At 34.7% G+C, this 21,037-nt stretch overlaps 1 protein-coding gene across 2 annotated transcripts in view; it reads left to right on the forward strand.

Annotated features, from left to right (window-relative positions):
- Positions 1-21,037, forward strand: part of crhr1 (corticotropin releasing hormone receptor 1) — a 225,810-nt gene that overhangs the window by 70,458 nt on the left and 134,315 nt on the right. For both annotated transcript variants that reach the window (XR_015480667.1, XM_087244227.1), the window contains exons 2-3: positions 898-985; positions 18,165-18,218. Coding sequence is in view for 1 of the 2 variants with exons in the window: in XM_087244227.1 (XP_087100353.1) it covers positions 898-985; positions 18,165-18,218 (142 nt within the window). In the remaining variant the exon portion in view is untranslated. The remainder of the gene's footprint in view (positions 1-897; positions 986-18,164; positions 18,219-21,037) is intronic.

The raw sequence follows: 21,037 nt of genomic DNA on the forward strand, positions 1-21,037 counted from the left end.
TAGATATCTTTGACTAAGAGAAAAAAAAACTGCTTAGAAATCAGTTGGACTAATAAGTTTTGCATGTATTTGGATAGGCAAATAATTTGGCATCAGTGTATTTTATAGGAATGCATTTTCAATTTAATTTAATTTAATTTAATTTTATTTTATTTTATTTTATTTTATTTTATTTTATTTTATTTTATTTTATTTTATTTTATTTTATTTTATTTTATATAATTTTATTTTATTTTATTTTATTTATTTATTAATTTATTTATTTATTTATATTTATTTAACTATTACAATTATAATTAAAAATTATTATCAGCTTATTTGAAAAAACATGAAACAAGATTATTTTATGTGCATTTAATACAATATACAAGTCCAATATACTTTTTAAAAAATACACTTTTTTCTGTTGTATTAACCTCTTATTCATGTTTTTTTAAGCTTTTATGTATTAAGTTCAATGTTTCTTCATGATACATTACTGTTAAATCTTAAAATAGACACAATGTACAAAAGAATTAATCATATTATGTGAGACCCTGAATAAAAATGATGACATGTTCATTAAATAATGCTTATTAAACTAATCATTGAAGTCTACCAAACATGTTGAGGTCATGTTCTTCTCCATTTACTGTGAAGTATGAATATTGTTATGCAAGCACGCATGCAGAACATAAATAGCAAGTAAATCAAGTTAACTCAAATATCAGTCCTCACACAAAACTAGCATTTGACTTCAGAAGCACAACACACCTGTATTAGCATGAGGCAGATGTTGACCTGCTTTGTTTTTCCATTTTACAGTATGCCGTCTCTCGCTGCACAGCCAGATGGATGTTAATGCCACACTTTTGTGTTCCATCTACAAATTTCTCTTTCTTTGTTCCACCATTACAGGTGTTGACCATCTGGATTACACTAATCTCCAGGGCAACAGCTGACCTGACCTGCGATGCTCTGCTACTGCTCTCCACCAATCTTACAGGTACGTCTTCACAACAGATCTGTATGTAATTAAAGATTACGGTATGTAAGGGTGGGGTGTGTGATTTGGGAAGCAGGCTCATGGATCAGTTTCACCAGTCAGCTTAATGGCCTCTGGTGTTAATGGTCTCCCATTTGAGGTATTGATAATGTGTCATGGCGTGTAATGGGATTTGTGGTTAAGCTAAATATCACCAATATATCTGAGCTGAACCTGAGGGGCTTTGCTGGTGCCGTGACCCAGATGGAAATGAGGTTTGAGAGGGTGACTGTAATGGAGACCAGATGTCAAGAACTGTGTGAGTTGACTGCCCTGATCTCAGGATACACGCAACTGACATACACTAGAGGCTGTAGTATGTAGCTTATATTGCATATTTATTCAGAGGAAAACCATCTGAGTAATATTTTTTTTTGCTGTAGTTATGCATTTCCATCTCGGAAGCAGTAGTGCTTTAAAAGAAAAAGAAAAAATTCCAGCAAAAAATTGCTTTAAACATAAACATTTTAATTTTACTCACAAAAGATGACTTAATAAATACAAAGATGAAAATATTGTTTTCACAAAGGAATAAACAAACAAAAAATGCAAATTGATCAAAAAAGCAAACAAATTGCATCAAATATCAAAATATTTGTTTCACAAACAAACAAATGAATGAATAAATGCAAAAATTTAAATATTGGTTTCATGAACAAACGAACGAATTGAATGAACGAAATTGAATGAACGAATGATTGATCTAATAAATACATGAATTGCATTAAACATGAAAACAATGGTTCCACAAATGAACAAACGAATGAACAAATGAATGAACAAACAAATTTGAATATAAAAATATTGGTTTCATGAACGAAAGAACGAACAAAAATTTATAAATTGAATGAACGAATGATTGAACTAACAAACGAATGAAGAAATTGCATTAAACATGTAAATAATGGTTTCACAACCGGATGAATGAACGGACAAAAATTGAAGGAATGAACAAACAACTAGCATCAAACATGACAATACTGTTTTCACAAAGGAATAAATGAACGAACGAATGCAATCATGAAAATATTGGTTTCACAAACAATACAAAAATTGCTAATTGAATGAACTAATGAACAAATGAATTGTATCAAGCATGAAAATATTGGTTTCACGAACAAATGAAGAAGTGTTTTATTAATCCATCCAACGACAATCAGTTGTCTTTCTTTGCCATCTACAATTATTGTGCTTATATTGCTATAATGATTTTTATAGTTTTATAATGCATATAATATGATAGATATTCAAACATGATGATAAATAATACTAATAAAACATTTTGTTATAAACCTTGTTTATTTAAAAAATATACTCCTGTATAAATGACACTTTTACTGTATTCTCTTTAATTCATGCTGGATTCAGACTGCAAAATATTGTAGCCTTATACAATTGTCACTGTCAGATTATGAGATTATTTTGATTATTTTTATCCTAAATTCTCATGTCATGGACAACAAATATGTCAGATTACATGTTTGTTCACAACCAATCAGACTGTATCGACCTTTTTTTTGCCATTAAAAATTCAATTGCACAAACATAGTTTTGTCAAAATATATTCCTTTTGTGTCCCACTGAAGAAGGAAAGTCATGCAGGTTCATGACGTGAGAGTGAGTAAATAATAACAGAACTTTCATTTTTGGTTCTTATATTATAACTTTCATTATAATATCTCTTTAATATAAAATAACACTATAAATATTAGGAGCAAGGCCTTTGAGGATAAAAGGATCCAGGTTTGTGGCCCTGGAGCTGTCTAAAGTTGAGCAGCCTGGGTTAATGCTTTCATATTTTGAACTCTGAACTCATTTTTCCATATAACCAAAAGGGACAGGATTTGTTATCCCATGGTCTTTCGTGGGATATGTGACATTTACTTTTCAGTGCAGACAAAACATCATGCATGACAAATGTAAACGTTATTAGTCAGAAAGAAGGCAGTATAAGGAGATGAAAGTTGTGATGGCTAGATTCAGTTTGTTGTTTTTTTTTTTGCTTTACTTTGAAGAGCACAAGATTTATTTATTTATTTATTTTTTGCAGTTAAAGCAGTGTGGTAAATCAAGAAGTAATGCTGGAATGCTGCAACACTCTATCAATGTGTTTGTGTTTTGGGCTTTGCAATGGCTTAGTGAGTGTGAACTGGTGTGAAACCTGGAGGATAAAGAGACAGCTTTTCTGCATACAGTTTTTCATCTAAAAATCTAACTTTTCAACAGTAATAAAGATCACTTGATGTTGAATTGAGAATATTATTCTCTGTTTTTTTATAGCTGTATTGTCATTTATGTTTATCTTAAAGGACTTCTATTTTGATCCTTTTACAAGGTGTAAAATAAGTCTTTGGTGTCTTCAGAATATGTCTGTGGGGTTAAAATACCCATCAGGACATATTATATATCCTGTTGAAATTGTCAGATTTTAGGGTCAGAGTAAATTGTAGCTGTTTTGCGCCTGTTCTTTTAAATGTAAGCTGGTTCTTCATGCCCACTGTTCCAACATGGCTGCTTCTCATGCATCAGATGCACTAGTCAGACATCAGATAAACACAGCATGACAAACACATAGAGTACAACGACTCAAAAATATTTGTCAAAAATATCACAGTAAGACTGAACCAGGAAGTTTTAAACTGGTTATTTGATATTGCTGTTATGGAGTCTATTCAGCCTTTCTGCAACAATGAATGGGCCACACACAGGCCTTTACAAAGTTCACTGTGCACACATACACACTTATAGCTTTGTGCAGTTTTTGTGATTTATAGTATGTAAGCCAAGTAGTATTTCAGAAATTACAGTATGCGAAAAACATCATACGTACCTGGATGACCTACTACCTTCGGCGAGATTGCGAGTGAATGTGATGCAACTGACCCAATGGGTAGGTCACATGATAATGACAAATGGTGGATGTAGTACATTCGAGTTTTATTCATACTACCCACATTCATCCTATATAGTACATACTTTTCCAATGGTTGTGTAGTAAATTCAAATTAAAATGCAGTTCCTACTCGAGTAGTAGGTAATATCAGATGCAGCGTTAGTAAGTGTGACCGGATACAAGTCAATATATGCTGCCATATGGAGATCCATTATGCTACTGTACAAAAAAAACAAATTTAATGTACACAAACTTTGACTCCTGCTGTATAATTGAAGCATCCTCTTTTATAGTACAGTACTGACACTATGCAGCAGTTGTTATTCAAGTTATGAGTTACATTATATACCCGAGTTACATACTTGAGGTGCAGCGGATAACAGAGCGTTAGAACAGATATTTCAATCCAGGGTTCTTTGCAAATCTCGCTTTGTGCAAATGATAATAAGCATTATTACTGAGCTATGTCTGTCAGTTATTTCAGTGAACGGGAAATACCACACTGTCGTGGACGGCCTCAAAATGGCTGGGATTTGGATCCTGATTTAACATTTTTTTAAATAAAATGATTTGATGTGTCTGTCCAAAGGTTAATTATGCATGTTAGGCGCCCTTTAAAGATCAGCTTTGTCTTTTTATGGGACGCTAAAACAGGCACAAAATAAAACAAACAATAGATGACATTCAACCAAACTTTACAGCTATAAAACTGATGCCGATAGCATTCCTCATGATTTGATCTTGGAAAAACTTTTGATTGCAGACCATGGGAACGATAATTGTCAGCAGCAAAAAAAAAAAAAAAAAAAAAAAAAAAAAAAAACTACTGAGGTTTGATTTATTTTCTCTCTGAATTTGCATAAGATACGAATTTGTAACATTTTAGTTTAGGTACCATTTCTCGCTATTAAATAGTGGCTTATTATTATTTACTTTAGTGCTTATTGTTAAGATATTTGCTGTTCATTTGCAGTTATGAAGTGCAAATTCTGTGTAATCTATTTCTAGATCCCTAATCATGTCCATTGCCCAACTACTACTTTAGCAATAAATAATAAGCAACTACTTAGAAATTAATTGAGCTAAAATGTTTAGTCTAAAAGATAACAGTTTGTTAATATAGAGAATTGTACTTTAAAATAAATTATGAAGGTTTTTAATTTAAACTTTTTTTGTAGTTGTTTGTTTGATTTTATTTTTGGTTGCCAGGTCTCTATAGTGTACAAATTAGCTTCAAACACTTATATTATATTTTACTTGTAGGATATTTTAAGACTTGTCTAAAATCTCTTGGGGTGACATGTTACATTTTATTGTATTTTTCCTCAGAGAGGCAGAGAAGCTTCCCCACTTAGTCCTATTTCTTTTCTTGGAGAACCAATAGGAGGTTTTTAAAACTTATTCTTCACTATATAGACAATAAACTGCAGACATATTCCTAAACTTACTGGTATGAGTAAAGAAAAATTGAAACTATGTCAGAATATTGATAAAATATCAGATGAGACCAATCGGAAATCTGCCAGATGCTTCATCTTTAAAACTTCACACAGTAAATCTCTCACATATGGCGAAGTTAGTGTGGCTTTCCTCTTAAATACAGACATGTGCTAAGCCATCCGCTAGACAGATTAATGGATCAAGTTTACACCACTGACATAAATGTGTGTACAGGGTCGTACGACATTCAGAATCAATTCTGTGCTTGTTTCTCCAGTAGTTTATGTTGCTGTTGTTATTGTCAGTTATTTAATTCAACTTAAATTTATATTTCTTTGTGCATTATGGCAATGAGTTTCTGTTATTATATATTTTTTTGATTGCCCATATGAATTTTCTTTTTTGGAATACAAGTAGTTACTATTGAAAGCCAGCAATGTTTTGTAGCCTAAATAAGAAACATAGATGCCAATCAGTTGATATGATTTAATTAGTGGCAAAACTAATCCAATGTTGTTTTGTAAATTAAACTAACTTAAAATGTTTTTTACAGTTATAAACTTATTGTTGTATTCTTATTTTAAAGTGATCAGAATTTATACAATTTCATAACCTTTATTTTCATTTCATTTAAACTTTACTTTGCTTTACTTTTATCAGAATTCAAAATTAAATTCTGTTCAAAATAAATGTTGTCTTTTATGAAAAGACAGTCAGTAAAAAATTAAAAATATAAATATTTAATTAAATGATACCTCCCAACTTTTAAGTTAGTACATTTTATAATTATGTAAATGTATAAATATACAGGATAATAATAATAATAATAATAATAATAATAATAATAATAATAATAATAATAATTATTATTATTATTATTATTATTATTATTATTATTATTTTATTATTTTTTATTATTATTATTATTATTAGTAGTAGTAGTAGTAGTAGTAGTGGTAGTAGTAGTAGTATTAGTAGAAGTGATAGTAATATTTATTGGCAAGATGTGTTTCTTTTTATTTAAATGTAATGTACAGTAAATGTTCATCACCATTTAAACTACTGCTTTTTTTAAATGTTGACTTAAAAGTCAGTTTAAGCAGCATTTTTTTTCCAAAATATGTTGTTCTTTATAGTTGTTGTAATTTTTTTTCCTTGCAATCACATTTCTTTGTCCATCATTAACACAACCATAAAATTTGTGCAACATTTCAGCCAAGAAAAAAAAAAAACTTGTATTTTTAAATGCTCATCGTATAACGAATAATTAATCTGTCCTGAACGCCTGTAAAATCATATCCTTACACTGGCCGACTCGACCAACTGATGATATAATTACACAAGTCCTGAGGAATTCAACCACTAATCTCCTCACAGCTGCGGCAACAAAGCCTGCTGGTGCCCGCGCAACAATCGTGGACTCACAAGGAGTCAGTGTTGTGTAATATCATTGGATAAACAAAAAATAATAATAATCCCCACATTGGCTGTCTGAGCTGAATAATAAAAAGTGTTTTAAAGGATGTGCTACGTTTGCCAATCTTGGGTTCAATTGTGCATGTTCTGCATCGTGAGGAAGGAAAAACGGGCCATGGATGTGTCTGTCTAGGGATTGCTGTTCCCTGTGGGGACGATTATGAAATGCAGAGTAATACCTTCAACCCATCTGTCACGCTTAGTATAGATGCAGAGAGGCAGATCATGTTGAGTTTTACTTCCTCTCCTAGTTGCTCTCATGGGCATATAGAAATCTCTTAATATCGGTGTCCAGAATGAGTGTCGTAGAATCGAAAAAGCATGGACTTTTTAACCTCAGACAAAATTGGTTTTCAAACGATGCTATCTTACATGGTGTACTGTATATATTCTGCATCTCTTTTGCTGTGTCTGAAATTGCATATTGCAAAGATGGAAACATATTTGGAGTACTTTTAAAAAGTTTTTCCTGTAAAACTAAGCTATATGGTAATTTGTGTAGCTTAAATGCAATTCAGTCATAAATTATACCTGCCATTTTGAAACTGTCATGTGATTTACAACATCGGATGCATTGCTTCAATGTCATTCACAAATCCCCTGCTGTGTTTGTTGGGTGCACACTTTCAGAATCCTAAGGGTTTTGTGAATACAGTTGTGCATTTAGTTTGTCAAAAATATCATATTTACAAGTTGAAAGCATGCGCACGCCACCACAAAGTCCTAATTATGTGTGGGAACTTTCTTTAAGCCTTTGGGGATTTTCTTTAAGCCCTGAGTTTTAAAGTTGGTAGTGGATCTGTGAGAAAACATCTTCGACCCAATGGAAGAAGCATCTGAACTGATGGTGTATTGTTGAAATTAACTGAACTATTATTTGCTGTCATTTACAAAAAGCTATTTATGTTGCATTTGCAAAATGTTACACTTTTTGTGGATGTATGAATATATGAATATTCAGTTTACAGCACCTTTATATCCTGAATAAAGCCAGAAAATAACTTTACAATGTTACATTTTATTACATATTATTGTGGGGCTGCACAGTGGCACAGCGGCTAGCATGTTCACCTCACAGCAAGAAGGTCGCTGGGTCAGTCTGTGTTTCTGTGTGGAGTTTGCATGTTCCGTGAGCCGTGTTCGTGTGGGTTTCCTTCGGGTGCTCTGGTTTCCCCACAAGTCCAAAAACATGGGGTATAGGTGATTTGGGTTGGCTAAATTGTCCATAGTGTATGTGTGTGAATGAGTGTGTTTGGATGTTTGCAGCTGGAAGGGCATCTGCTATGTAAAGCATATGCTGGATAAGTTGGCGGTTCATTCTGCTGTGGCGACCCCGGATTAATAAAGGTACTAAGCTGAAAAGAAAATGAACAAATGAATAATGCATTAGTTAGCATAAAGTAATTGGCAAACAACTAATTTATTAACTTACAGTCTAATGCCTCTTTTTACATTACCAGCTTAATTAACACGATTAAGCCAATTCCAGTCCTTGGTCAGCATCTATTCCGTTTCCATTATCACAAAATGCACAACACACAACATAAACACAGCTCCAGTCACAGCGTTGCACAGTTGTCGATGCTGTTGAATGCAATGCATAAATAATACAATATGTCAAAGGGCTTATGCCACCTAAAGTGAACGTGAAGTTGCTGATACTTTTATTTCAGTATGTTTACTGTATGTACTTCCAACTAAAACTGAATATTGGGTATGGGAAAGGGCTTTTATGGTGCATGATTCCTTCATAGAAAGCCTATAATAAGATTGGCATGGCCAAGAATATTAATATACAGTTGCTATTGAAGCCGTTAGGTTGACGTCAACAAAAGGACTAATCCAAGTGCGGAAGCAAATGGTCAGACTTTCAATGAATATTACCAAAAACAAACAAATTAAGTCCGTTTTTTAAAATGTAAGGGCATATTGGGTAGCAGTGATTGACTTTGGTTAATGTCATGAGGTTGTTGAGTAGAGTTTGTAAACGAACAGTTCTGTACCGTCTATTTCCTTCATTAGCTGTAAACACCACAGTAGCTATCAGATGTAAACACTCATGTTGAAGGTCCTTTACTGCCAGCTTTACAGCTGTGAGAGGAAAGAAGGTGTTTACAAAGGACTGTGTTTTAAGGTGAAAAGGGCTAATCAAGAGTTTCTGGCTAACTGGATTTATTTGCTTTGTGTGTCTGTGGTAACCTTAGTGATCCTAATTGAGAGTCTTGAGGAAGAGAAGTTTAAGAGTCATTTAACGAGCTGACCTTTGATCACTTCTTGTTGTTTTACAAGAGGCTGTTTGTGTTTGTTTAAGGACAGGTTAAGAGCTGGGTCATTTATTGCTGATCTCCAGAGCATTGTTGGATAACTGTCTATACTTTTTCTGTCTGTCCATTTTTCTTGATAGTTCTTTCATTTTTATTGATAGTCCTTTCATCATTAAGAACCAGTTATTAAATGCTCTAGCTCAGTGATTCCCAACCTGGGGGGTCTCAACCTTTACTAAAATATTTATAAAAGGACACTAGTTTGAGGGTTACAAGTACAAATTAAACATATACCAGTCTGATGACAAAACCAATTTGGGACGGTTAATTTGGCAAGTTTATATTTGCAACTATACTTAAACTGCTACTTGAAAACTGAGGTTATTAGCTTCCAGCATTAAGCAATTTTATTCCACAAAGTATGCCTTTCCATAAGCATCACCTACTGTATATTTTATAAAAATACATACTGTATATTATATGCAATGTATATTTCATTCAGACTGTCTGCTGTTTTTGTTCAGGCTTTAGACAATATCAGACAAAATGGAAGTTACACTAAACTTTATGCACTATTGCAAATAATAAATGAAAATTAGAATATTGTCTATTAAAATGGGCAGGGTGACAGGGTCCAAACAGTAAGGACCATAACACAGGAAAGTCAGTATAGAGAAAAGATGGCCCCAAATTGAACAGCCAGCCAGGAAGAGAACTGGCAGGCCAGGGAAGTCAGGACACGGGATATGACTGGAACAGAATAAGAAAGGCAAACAGTATAAGACAGCAAACAGGCAGCAATAATATACAATAAAACTAACAAAATCTAAAACAATATATGAAAACAAATATAACTCCTAGTAGAAAGAGAACTAGACTGACTCTAGAACAAAAATGGTTCTGGATAACAAAGATTAGAACACAAATTAAGTTAACACTAAGAACAACCAAAAGAAAGCAGTAGCTACAAACAAACAATACATAGACAAGAGGACTAGAACAGGCAAAACAAAATACTCAGCAAGGATACAAGGCTAGGTATCAACATAGACAAGCTCACATGGAACAAACCAGCAAAGAAATGAGAACACACAGCACAATCTATAGAACAAAGCACACAAGAGACAGGTGAAAACAATCAGCACAACAAGGTCTAAATGAGAGTGCAGGATAACTGAAACTTAAGGAGGAAAGACAAGAAGAGCACATTGGCCAAAGCAAATTAAGGCAAAGCAATGTAAACAAGCACAGGACAAACAGGGTAACATTAAACACTGACAGGATAGACAACACTGTCAGGTCAGGACCATGAAGCTTAGTAGATAATGTTTATACTGTAGGCCAATTGACAGCTTTTTGTTCATTTAAATTATAACGTTATTATTTTATTTGTTTCGTAGTTGTTGTGATTAATAAAAGCCAGCACTGTAAAAAAAAAAAAAAAAAAAAAAGCCTCCTCATTCATTTAAATTTTTGTGTGTGTTGTGTATAAGCTTGCTCACTGTGCATGAGCAAATAGGTTGTGTTGCATTGCAACTAGTTTTTATTTCACTTTTTAGAGCTCAAAATTAAGAATTTACTGAATTTATCTCACACAAAAAAGAAATTATTATTTCTTAACTTATTTTAAATGTGTCAAAACAAGCTAAATATATCTGCATACATGTACTTTTTATTCAACAAAACTTTTCATATTTTTTTTTTAATTGACATTTTAAAATATCTAATGTCATGAATCTAAAATATCCACAGTAATCTGTCCTGGCTAAAGGTCCCCTTTTACCATTTAATTACACATAAATAGGGTTAATCTCATATTAAAGCAATGCTATTGTAAAAAAAAAAACATAATTAAACCATATTAAAATAATAACTGCAAGCAAAAGAAAGCAGGTAAAAACATATGATGATAAAAGCATGATCACGTGCACACGGTTAATGTTAGGCCCGTTAATAATCTGTTCAAAGAATAATTAAAACGAAAGCAGTGACTGCTGCTGCTTACAAAAAGATATATATGTACACATTCAATCTTGATCTCTTAAAAGCAGCAGGACTGTGGGTACACGAGCATCGCTTTTCGTCCAGTCTGTTTCAAAGACAACCGATCACACCCGTTGTGTTTCCTTTACACACAGTTGTTTCAGCCTAGTAAACAGGAGCTCCTGCACTTTTTAACAGCACATCACATCATCTGTGCTCGCGAGTAATCATCCTCTCATTCGTTATTCACATGCTTCCTTTTGCTCACATGAACATAGTACTTTTGTCAGTCGTGCTGCTTTTCGGTTCTAAGATCACATTTGCATGCATATTGTGCCATTCTTATTGTCAAACCCTGCTTTAAGAAAACTACAATTTAAAAATCATTTCCAACCACCCAAAGTGGCTTGTGGGAATGGCTGTCTAACCCACCAGAGCTGAAATCTACCCGCATTTGGCGGGTTGGCGGGTGTTAATGTCAAGCCCTGATCTTATATTATGTTAAACTGACTTAAACAGCTTGCGTAACTTATAAAATTAGGTTAGAACATGGAAACCTAGCTTAATAAGTTACAATGACCTAAAAACATATGCCGTCACGACTAATTAATCATATAATATTTTACAGTGTATCATCTGATTTTGAAATTATTGTCTGTTGTTATCTGTGAAGAGTCATGGAGGATTTTAAACATTAAAATAAGAGTCTCTTGGATAAAGACCGGGAACCACTGATTTAACTCATGATGCAACATGTCTTTTCTAAAAATACGGTAAAACAAAAGAATACTGAAAATCTGAAAATATTTGACAAAATTTAAAACAGACTAAAATAAATACTCCAATTTGTTTTAGACTTAAAATACATTCTTATTTCCCGCATTAAATGCTATACAAAATATGTACATACTGTATGAAGAATTCAGATGCAAAATCCTTTAAGTTTATGCCGCATTATTTGACTTTAAAGACCATGAAAGGACTTATCCTTTGCCATAAAAGCAAAATTACTGAACTTACACACATGAGTCTGATAAAAATGCTCATTTTAAGAAGAACATTTCTGACGGCATTTAGAGTTTTTTTGCATCTAAACTGTTCATATTTATGCATGCATACATAAATGAATTTGATTAACTGAAATGTATTGATTTAATGCAAACAATTCACATTTAAATGACTCTTGATTCCAGTGCATCATTTGTGGGATAATATAATTAGCTGATTTATTTGATGTCATATGCTGTGTCATGACTGTTTGTGTAGGCATTGTTGATGTACTGCAATTATGGAGTCAAATTCACAGACTAAAGTGTACGTAAAGTTCAGGGTGCTCATAACAAACCTGTGATTAGCTGTGATACTGAGCCCACTCAATCTAATTAACACTGAAGCATCAAGAGCCCATTTGTTCTCTCACAGTTGTCATGGTAATAATAAACACGTTTTCTCTTGCCTGTGATGAAGTTCAGATGGCTTTGTTTGCTGTATGATGGCTGTTGAGGTTCATAAAAAATATTACATAAGAAAAAGGAGTGCCTGCAGCCAAGTAATAGCTATAAACTGTTTGATATCACATGCGTAAATAAAGAGCAAACAACTACGGCTGTGTAAAAGCCTTTGCAACTGTTTGGAAATGTTGCTTGATTGCACTTGCATTTTGTAGAGTTTTGTTGGAGAGAAATTGACTGCGTGTGATTGTTTTCATCTGATAAAGCATCCCTTCTTCAGCTTATATTCATAATAAAAAGTTATTCAACTATTTGTTGCACTTTTGGTGAATATAAAATTTTAAATATCAAAAAGCTTTAGTTTGAATGTAAAATTGGATCTCTGTGGTCTGTTCACTTTTAGTAACTAGCGGCACACAAGCACTGTACTTAGGCTTTGTAATAAGTGCATTTCAGCCATGTTTTAAAGAAATATCAATTTAAAAATAGGCTTATTTTACAACTCCTCTAGAGTTAAATCTCCAGGTCTGGCAGGGGCACTTTTAGCTTAATAATCAAGGAACTTAGCTGCAGTGACATGGCTTCTGCAGGTGCAAGAATTCACATCACCTGAATATAGGCTAACTTCTTTCAGTATAACCAATTTGGCCACCTGCTGCACTGGAAGTGTACCTTGCACCCATAGAGATGATAGATGAGAGACAATTCAGAACATTTATATTTACTTTGGTCCAGAACTTGAACCATATATACGGTATTATAACTGGAATACTCTAAAGTTAGCTGATTTTCAGATGCTGTGTACTATCACCTTACTAGTACTGCTCTGATCACATCAGACGTGGCAGACGTGGTCAAAACTGCTCTATTAGATTGAAATCTGGTGACTGTGTAGGCCGTTTGAGTACAGTGAACTCACTGTCATGTTCAAGAAATCAGTCTGAAATGATTTGCACTTTAGGACATGGCGCGCTATCCTGCTGGAACTAGCCATCAGAAGATGGGTACACTGGTCACATTCTGACCCTACCATCCAAATGTTGCAGCAGAAATTGAGACTTATCAGACCAGACAATGTTTTTCTAATCTTCTATTGTCCAATTTTGGTGAACCTGTGCAAACTATAGCCTTAGTTTCCTGTTCTTAGCTGACAGGAGAGGCACTCGGTGTGGTCTTCTGCTGCTGTAGCCCATCCACCTCAAGGTTCGACATGCTGTGTGTTCAGAGTTGCTCTACTCAGACCTCTGTTGTAAATTGTGGTGATTTGAGTTACTATTTCATTTCTATCAGCTGGAACCAGTCTGGCCTTTCTCCTTTGACCTCTGGCATCAACAAAGTATTTGTGCCCACAGCTATGCCGCTCACTGGATACTCTCTCCTTTTCAGACCATTCTCTGTTAACCCTAGAGATGGTTGTGCGTAAAAATCCCAGTAGATCAGCAGTTTCTGAAGTACTCAGATGAGCCCATCTGGCACCAACAACCATGCCATGTTCAAAATCACTTTAATCATCTTTCATTCCCATTCTAATTCCCATTCTACATGCCTAAATTCATTGAGTAGCTGCTGGTGAGTGTATATATAACATGCACAAAAATCTTACAAATAAACTGTGCACAATACAAAACAAATAAAATGGCAAGAAGAAATTTGAAATGAGAATATTGTTTCCGGCCATATCGGCCTAGAGAATAAAAGCTTTTATGTTCCACAGATCTTAACACACAATGTAATTATGGAAAAGCCAAGCTTAAAATAAAAAACATTATTGAAATTCGTTGGTCATTTTCAAGCGAGATGCTAATGGTCTAATCCAATTCAATTATTTATGCTAAGCTACTATAAGCTAAAAGTGCGCCTGCCAGACCCGGAGATTAGCTGACTGGAATCAAAACCGTTCAGTGTGCCTTTAAGTAAACTCAAAGGAAGGTTGTGCCTTTTTTTGTGCACATTATGTCCCTCATAGACACAGGCAGTACAGATAAGGACAACTTTAAGAACATCTGCATGCAAATATTTCTGTCTTTTCACACTGAGAGCTGTCGGTGTCCTCAGCACTGCTCTTTCAATCCACTGCACTGATATCACATGTGGTTTGACCCCAAATATAAACAACATTGTTGGAGCTGATTTTGTTTTCAGTATTAGGTACAAAAACATTATGAGGGATGCGCAATTATTTGATTGTCTCTGCATTTCTTTGCTGCATGGGACACACGCACATACACACACTACAAGGCTGTTAAATACTTGATTCTGATTGGCTGATGAACACTATAAGGTGTAATCATTTTCTGGCAACCAGGTCTTGATCACATTAGTTTGGTGTGTTCATTGTTGTTTTTTCAGCTTCTTGGATGTTGTGAAATAAGCTAATTTATGAATTTAAAACCCTAAAGTCAATCAGATCCAAGGGTGTTTTAATTTTCCCTGACAGATGTGCAGTAGCTTATATAAAGTACATCTGGGTGATGTACATTTATTTCCTGAGAGGTGTTTTGTTCCTGTAAAATCACAGACAAGAGCATAAGCATGGATGTCAGGATAAATTGCATTGCAGAAACAGCATTGTCGTTCATTGTGACAAATAAACAAACTTCATCCAGAAGGGTGGAACCTCATTTTCAAATCAATATAGTCACAGCACAGTACTGAGAACATATTGTTTTGTGCATCCGTTTTTCTGCTATTTGAAAAGACATGGAGAACAGAGTTGCTCATATCCATTATGAATTATTCAGCAGCGATATCACCTGTTATTTCCGGGCCAGAGGATGAACTGACACTGACATGCAAGCATGGGTTTTTAGCTTCAGTGTGTGTGTGTTTGTGTGCATGCTCTGCTCCAGTGCTGAGGATCTAGCTGAATTGTCCATTGCTTTTGTGGAGTAGAAGATTAATAGATGTGTGCTTGTTTTATCTCATTGAACAGCAGACAGCAAGGTGAATAGAGAAACAAATTTAACCATGATTTGATAGGCAGAGCAGCACAATTCCCTACAGAAAAGATTCATACTCTATTTGCTTCACAAACAATGAAGGAAATATATGAATGGTTATGTTTGTATGGTTCAAAAGTTATCCTGAATCATCTTTAGGTGTTAGTTTTTGAGTTGTTTGTTCACTTTTTCTGTTTATAATTGGTTTAAATATTTCAAATTATCAGGCAAGCATTGCAACATCATATTTGTGCAATGTGTAAATTATATAGATTTGTAAACAAAATACTGCAAATAAACAATCACTCAGTCAAACGGCCTTAATCAGTCAATCAATCAACAAAAATTGACAGTCAGTCAGTAAATCAGCAAAAATCGACAGTTAGTCAATGAACAAATGAATAAATGACTGAAACAACCAACCAAACAACCAAACAAACAATCACTCAGTTAGTCAGTCAATCAATCAATAAAAAGTCAATTCAATTTAATCAGGTTTATTTCTATAGCGCTTTTAGAATGTAGATTGTGTCAAAGCAGCTTAACATAGAAGTTCTAGTAAATTGAAAATGTGTCAGTCAAGTTTTTGAAGTTAAAGTTCAGTTTAGTTTAATGTGGTATAAATTTCACTGCTGAAAGTTCAAACACTGAAGAGCAAATCCATCGATGCGTAGTTTGTCAAAGAACAAATTTATGAACGAACCAACCAAAACAAAAAAACAAGCAATCACCACGTTAGTCAGTCACTCAATCAACAAAAATTGACGGCCAGTCAATAAATTAACTAAAATCTACAGTTAGTCAATGACAAAACAAAGAATGATTGAACGAACAAACCAACCAGCTAACCAAACAACCAACCAACCAACCAAAAAATCAACAAGCAAACAAACAATTACCCAGTCATCTAATACATTAACTGAAATCAACAGTTAGTCAATGAAGAAACGAATGGAACGTAACTTCCAACCAAACAAGCAAACAAACAATCAACTAGTTAGTCAGTCAATACATCAGCTAAAAATCAACAGTTAGTCTATGAACAAATGAACGATTAAATGAACCAACCAAATGAGCAAACAAACAATTACCCAGTTAGTCAGTCAATCAATAAAAAAAAAAAAAAAATCAACCTTCAACCAACCAATCAACCAACCAACATTATTGTTGTGGTCTTTTTCAATGGATTTGTGTTTTTGAATGAATCACTTGAATGATTGAGTCAATCACTTACTTAAAACAGTTGCTTTTTTCATTCCTTTCATTCCAACAGTTGCATTTTTTATTGAATTTAGTTTACAAACAAATCAGTTTGTCATGTTTACACCTGGTATTAAGATGTATTTTGGTCAATCGAGCCATAAGAAGTTAGAGACGACTGTAATGAGGGTCTGAAACATTTTGAATCTATTAAGGATTTCCAAGTTCTGTATCTTATATCATAAGCACAGATTGCTTATTGTATTATTATATGACTCTCTGGAATACTTGATTCTGATTGATCACAACTATGTGGATACCTATTCATTGTACATATTGCTGTCAATTTTACATTGTCCTTAGTCGTTGTAGTATTATCAGTATTAGTAGACATTGTAGTAGTAATAGTCGTTGTTGTGGTTGTAGTAGAAGCAGTAGTAGTTGTAATATAAGTAACTTTCTGTAGTAGTAGTTGGTGTAGCTCTTGTGATTTATTATTATTATTGTCAGTTATTTACTGTCAGTTAATTACTGTTGTCCTTTCTTTCTTTTTACTTTCATTTTTTACTATTAATAAGCATTGTTGTTACTCCCTACCTCTGACTGGTTTCTTTCTATATGTTTTATTTATATCTGTGACACTTGCTTCATTTATTGACTGTTATTGTTCTTTATGTATGTACTCTGACCTGTCCACCAAGTTACACACACTCACACACGCACACTCACGCACATACCAGTACCTGACTATATTGTTGTTGTTGTTGTTTTTTTTTTGCTTTGTATTTGTTATTTGTTGATGTTTTATTGTATTTGTATGATTTTTGCACATTCTTATAAAAATTAAAAAAAAATTACATTGTCCTGTCCTGTCGTTGTATTTGCACTGTCTGTATGTTGCACTGTCTGTCATTTTATTTGCACTGTCTGTATTTTGTACTGTCTGGAGCCAGCACCTAAGCTTTTCACTCATCGTAGCACACGTGCTGCTGATGATGTGACAATAAAAGTGATTTGATTTGATTTGATTTCAAATCGACATTATAACTCCATAATTCCCCATAACATCTAATTTAGCTAATAACACAGACATATTGCACACTGCACAACCAGCAATATCACCTTTTTCTCCTTTCAGCTTTATTTACACAAATAGGATCTCCAGGCTTTGATTTATTGACAGTGAAAAGCAAAGAAATATGTGCTGTTAATGAAATCTGAGGGCAGTTCATGTTGAGATGAAAGAACAAGTGAATGTGGGAGTGTTTGTAAATGTCACACTTTCAGCCAGGATTGTCATCATCCTCTTGCTATTGAGCAAATATGAGGTGTTACAAGTCATTAAGGTATTGCACTCAGCGGGCTCTTGGAGTGTATTATATGTGTAAGAAGCACTGCAGTGTATTTCTACGCAATAAATGTTGAAAAAAATTATTTTACTTGTTCTTTTACTTTTCATTAACAATGAATATTCTTTTTCTTCTTCTTCCCCAGCTCGCACTTTAATCCTGTGGAACCAGACATCTAGTCCAACCACTAACTCTACAGGTCAGTTTAAAACTTGTCTTTATAATCTGTAATCATGACAGATTTAAAACTGAATCACAGTGCTGAAGCACGTGGTCATGGTTATGACATTTCCAGGAAAATATTCGAGAGTATTTACTGTAGGCTTTGAGCATGTGAAGTTATTACTTACTGTAATACTCTGTAGAACATTTGTCCATGATGTCATGCATTAAAGATTTGTCCTTTATCCGGTAGCACATTTTTAATTTAAAAGATGATGTATGAGTTTCCCAGTGCTGGGTTGCAGCTGGAAGGACATCCTTTGCATAAAACATATGCTGGAATAGTTGGCGGCTCATTCCGCTGTGGTGACCCCTAATAAATTAGAGACTAAACTGAAGGAAAACGAATGAATGCTAATGATGTATGAAGTACTATGGATAAATATAAATGGACAATTAATAGATGTCACAAACAGCCTCTGCCTTTGGTTGGTCGAGTTGATGATCCTAAAGATCATCATTTGGTCATTTTGCTTCAGCAGAAATAAACAAATAAACAATAATGATTTAGACTGCAGTGGATTAAGATATAGATGTGAAAATCTCCAGGGAGGATTAGGAACTTTTAAAAATACTTCTTAATCTCTGTTGGGCTCCTCGGATTCCTTTTGATTAAAAGAACAATGAAAAAAATCTAGAAAAGAGGCCAGTTCTGATGATATAAGTGTGTCCTGCGGCTCGCACAAACACGTAGAAGTAAGCCACGGAGATAAAGATGGATAAAGAGATATTCAATCGAAACCATCCGCAAGAATCCCACGTGTCTCCCATGCAGCCATCATCATTAATAGCCTTAAGTGCTTATGCCAGAGCCTCTGAACGTTTACTCTCCAGTTTATAAGAAAATAGCATTTCTTCAGGAAACATGATACTCAGTTGTTGCCAAGGCACCACGTCGAAAATAAGCAGTGTTAAATGACCTCCTGCATATAAAAGGTGAGTGACTCACATTAAAACTGCAGGTATTGATTCTGGGCTCGGAGCTCAGAGCTCTACTGATTTCAGCTAATAACACAAGCTGTTTGTAAAGTTCTATACATTATGCTATACACTTTATTCTTGTGTTTAAATATCCATAGTCATACTTTGGGCTTATCTTCCGATGAGTTACTTTTCATTTGCATTCCAACTGATTATTTCTTCCGGGTGCTCTGGTTTTCCCACAGTCCAAACTAAACATGTACTGTAGGTAAAATGGGTAAACAAAATTGGCCATAATGAATGAGTTTGTCTGGAAATGAGAGAGTGTATAGGTGTTTCCCAGTTAGGCTTGGGCGATATTACGGTATTATGGTATACCGCGGGATCTAAAAATAGCAACGGTGTCAGTTTCAATACCGTTATACCGTCATAAAGTATTAAATATCCTTTATTTAATGCCTAAAAACGTGTGTGTGGTTGTCATCACGGGACAGTGTGGAGGAGAGAGATAGAGGAAGAGGGAGGGGGAGAGGGTGAGAGGGAGAGGGTGAGAGGGAGGGGGAGACGTGACGTGACGAGTTGCGCTTCAAAGTGTCCTGCAGTTTGGCAGTTTAGACTGAACAGAAGGGAGACGTGGTTAATATGAACGAGAGGTCTGCATTAGAGCTGAAGATCTTTGCCCGAACCCGGCGAGACTCGAAAAAATCCAAATCCCTGCATTAAAATCCATCCCTGCAAAGGTGAAACAAATGATGACGAAGTAGTAAAAAAAGGAGAATTTTGACGGCGGTCAAGCCAGTCAGAAAGAGCGGTTATTCCAGCCGCAGGTATTTAGCGGTCGCTCATACACTGCGTATTACGGTAGAGCCCTAAACCGCAAGCTGACAGGTAAAATGACGAGGCCACTCGCTACCCTGAAACTACGGTCATGGAAAATTAAATGGATGTTCCTGACTGGTATAAGATGAATAAACAATCCTACCCAAAACTTGCAAAATCAGCCAGATCAGAACTCTGCATCTCGACCTGTAGCAGTAGCAGTGAAACGGTGTTCAGTGCTGCTGGACGCACATGAGCGCAAGACTGCGCTAAAGCCAGTGGATTTAATAATGTTCCTCCACAAACACACGTAGCCTAATCTTGGTGAGTAAAGGGTTTTAAATTATAAATAAATATTAATTAAACCATATAATCATAATGTAGACAGAGTATACAGACTAATGGTGGCATTATTCTTTTATTATTCAGCTTCAATTTAGTTACTGCCAAAATACCCGTCATCATTTAGAGTTTATTTGATTTGTTAAGCAAGATTTCTTTTCATTGGTGTGTTGGCCAATTTAAAGGCTAAGTGCATGTAGACCTATAGAGTGCTGAGATGTTACGATGTTACAGAGGACTTATTTTATTTCTTTGTTCCAACTTTCAAGTGGGATATAGTCTACGTTTGTTACGAATAAATGCTGTTAAAACATATAAATGACTCATTCTTGAAAAAATGCATTAGAGCTGTAAGGGCTCGGGCTTTATAAAGCTGTCAATCAAAATGTACGTGTCGGACTCGGGACCTATCGGGTATAAATTTTATGGCCCGATTACAGCTCTCTGCATTCCCGCGGGAGCCGACCAGATTTCTTACGGTGTGGGAGTAAATTTCTGAATAAATCGCGGGAGAGATGTGTGTGTGTGTGTGTGTGTGTGTGTGTGTAAGACAGAGAAAGTCTCTGTCTGTCTGTCTGTCTGTCTGTCTGTCTGTCTGTCTGTCTGTCTCTCTCTCTCTCTCTCTCTCTCTCTCTCTCTCTCTCTCTCTCTCTCTCTCTCTGCCCAAGGTCGCATAGAAGGTATTCAGTTTCTGAATGGTTTAGGCTCAAGCCA

The sequence above is a fragment of the Danio rerio genome, chromosome 3 (assembly GCF_052040795.2).
Source record: "Danio rerio strain M-AB ecotype USA chromosome 3, GRCz13ab, whole genome shotgun sequence".
Lineage (NCBI taxonomy): Eukaryota > Metazoa > Chordata > Actinopteri > Cypriniformes > Danionidae > Danio > Danio rerio.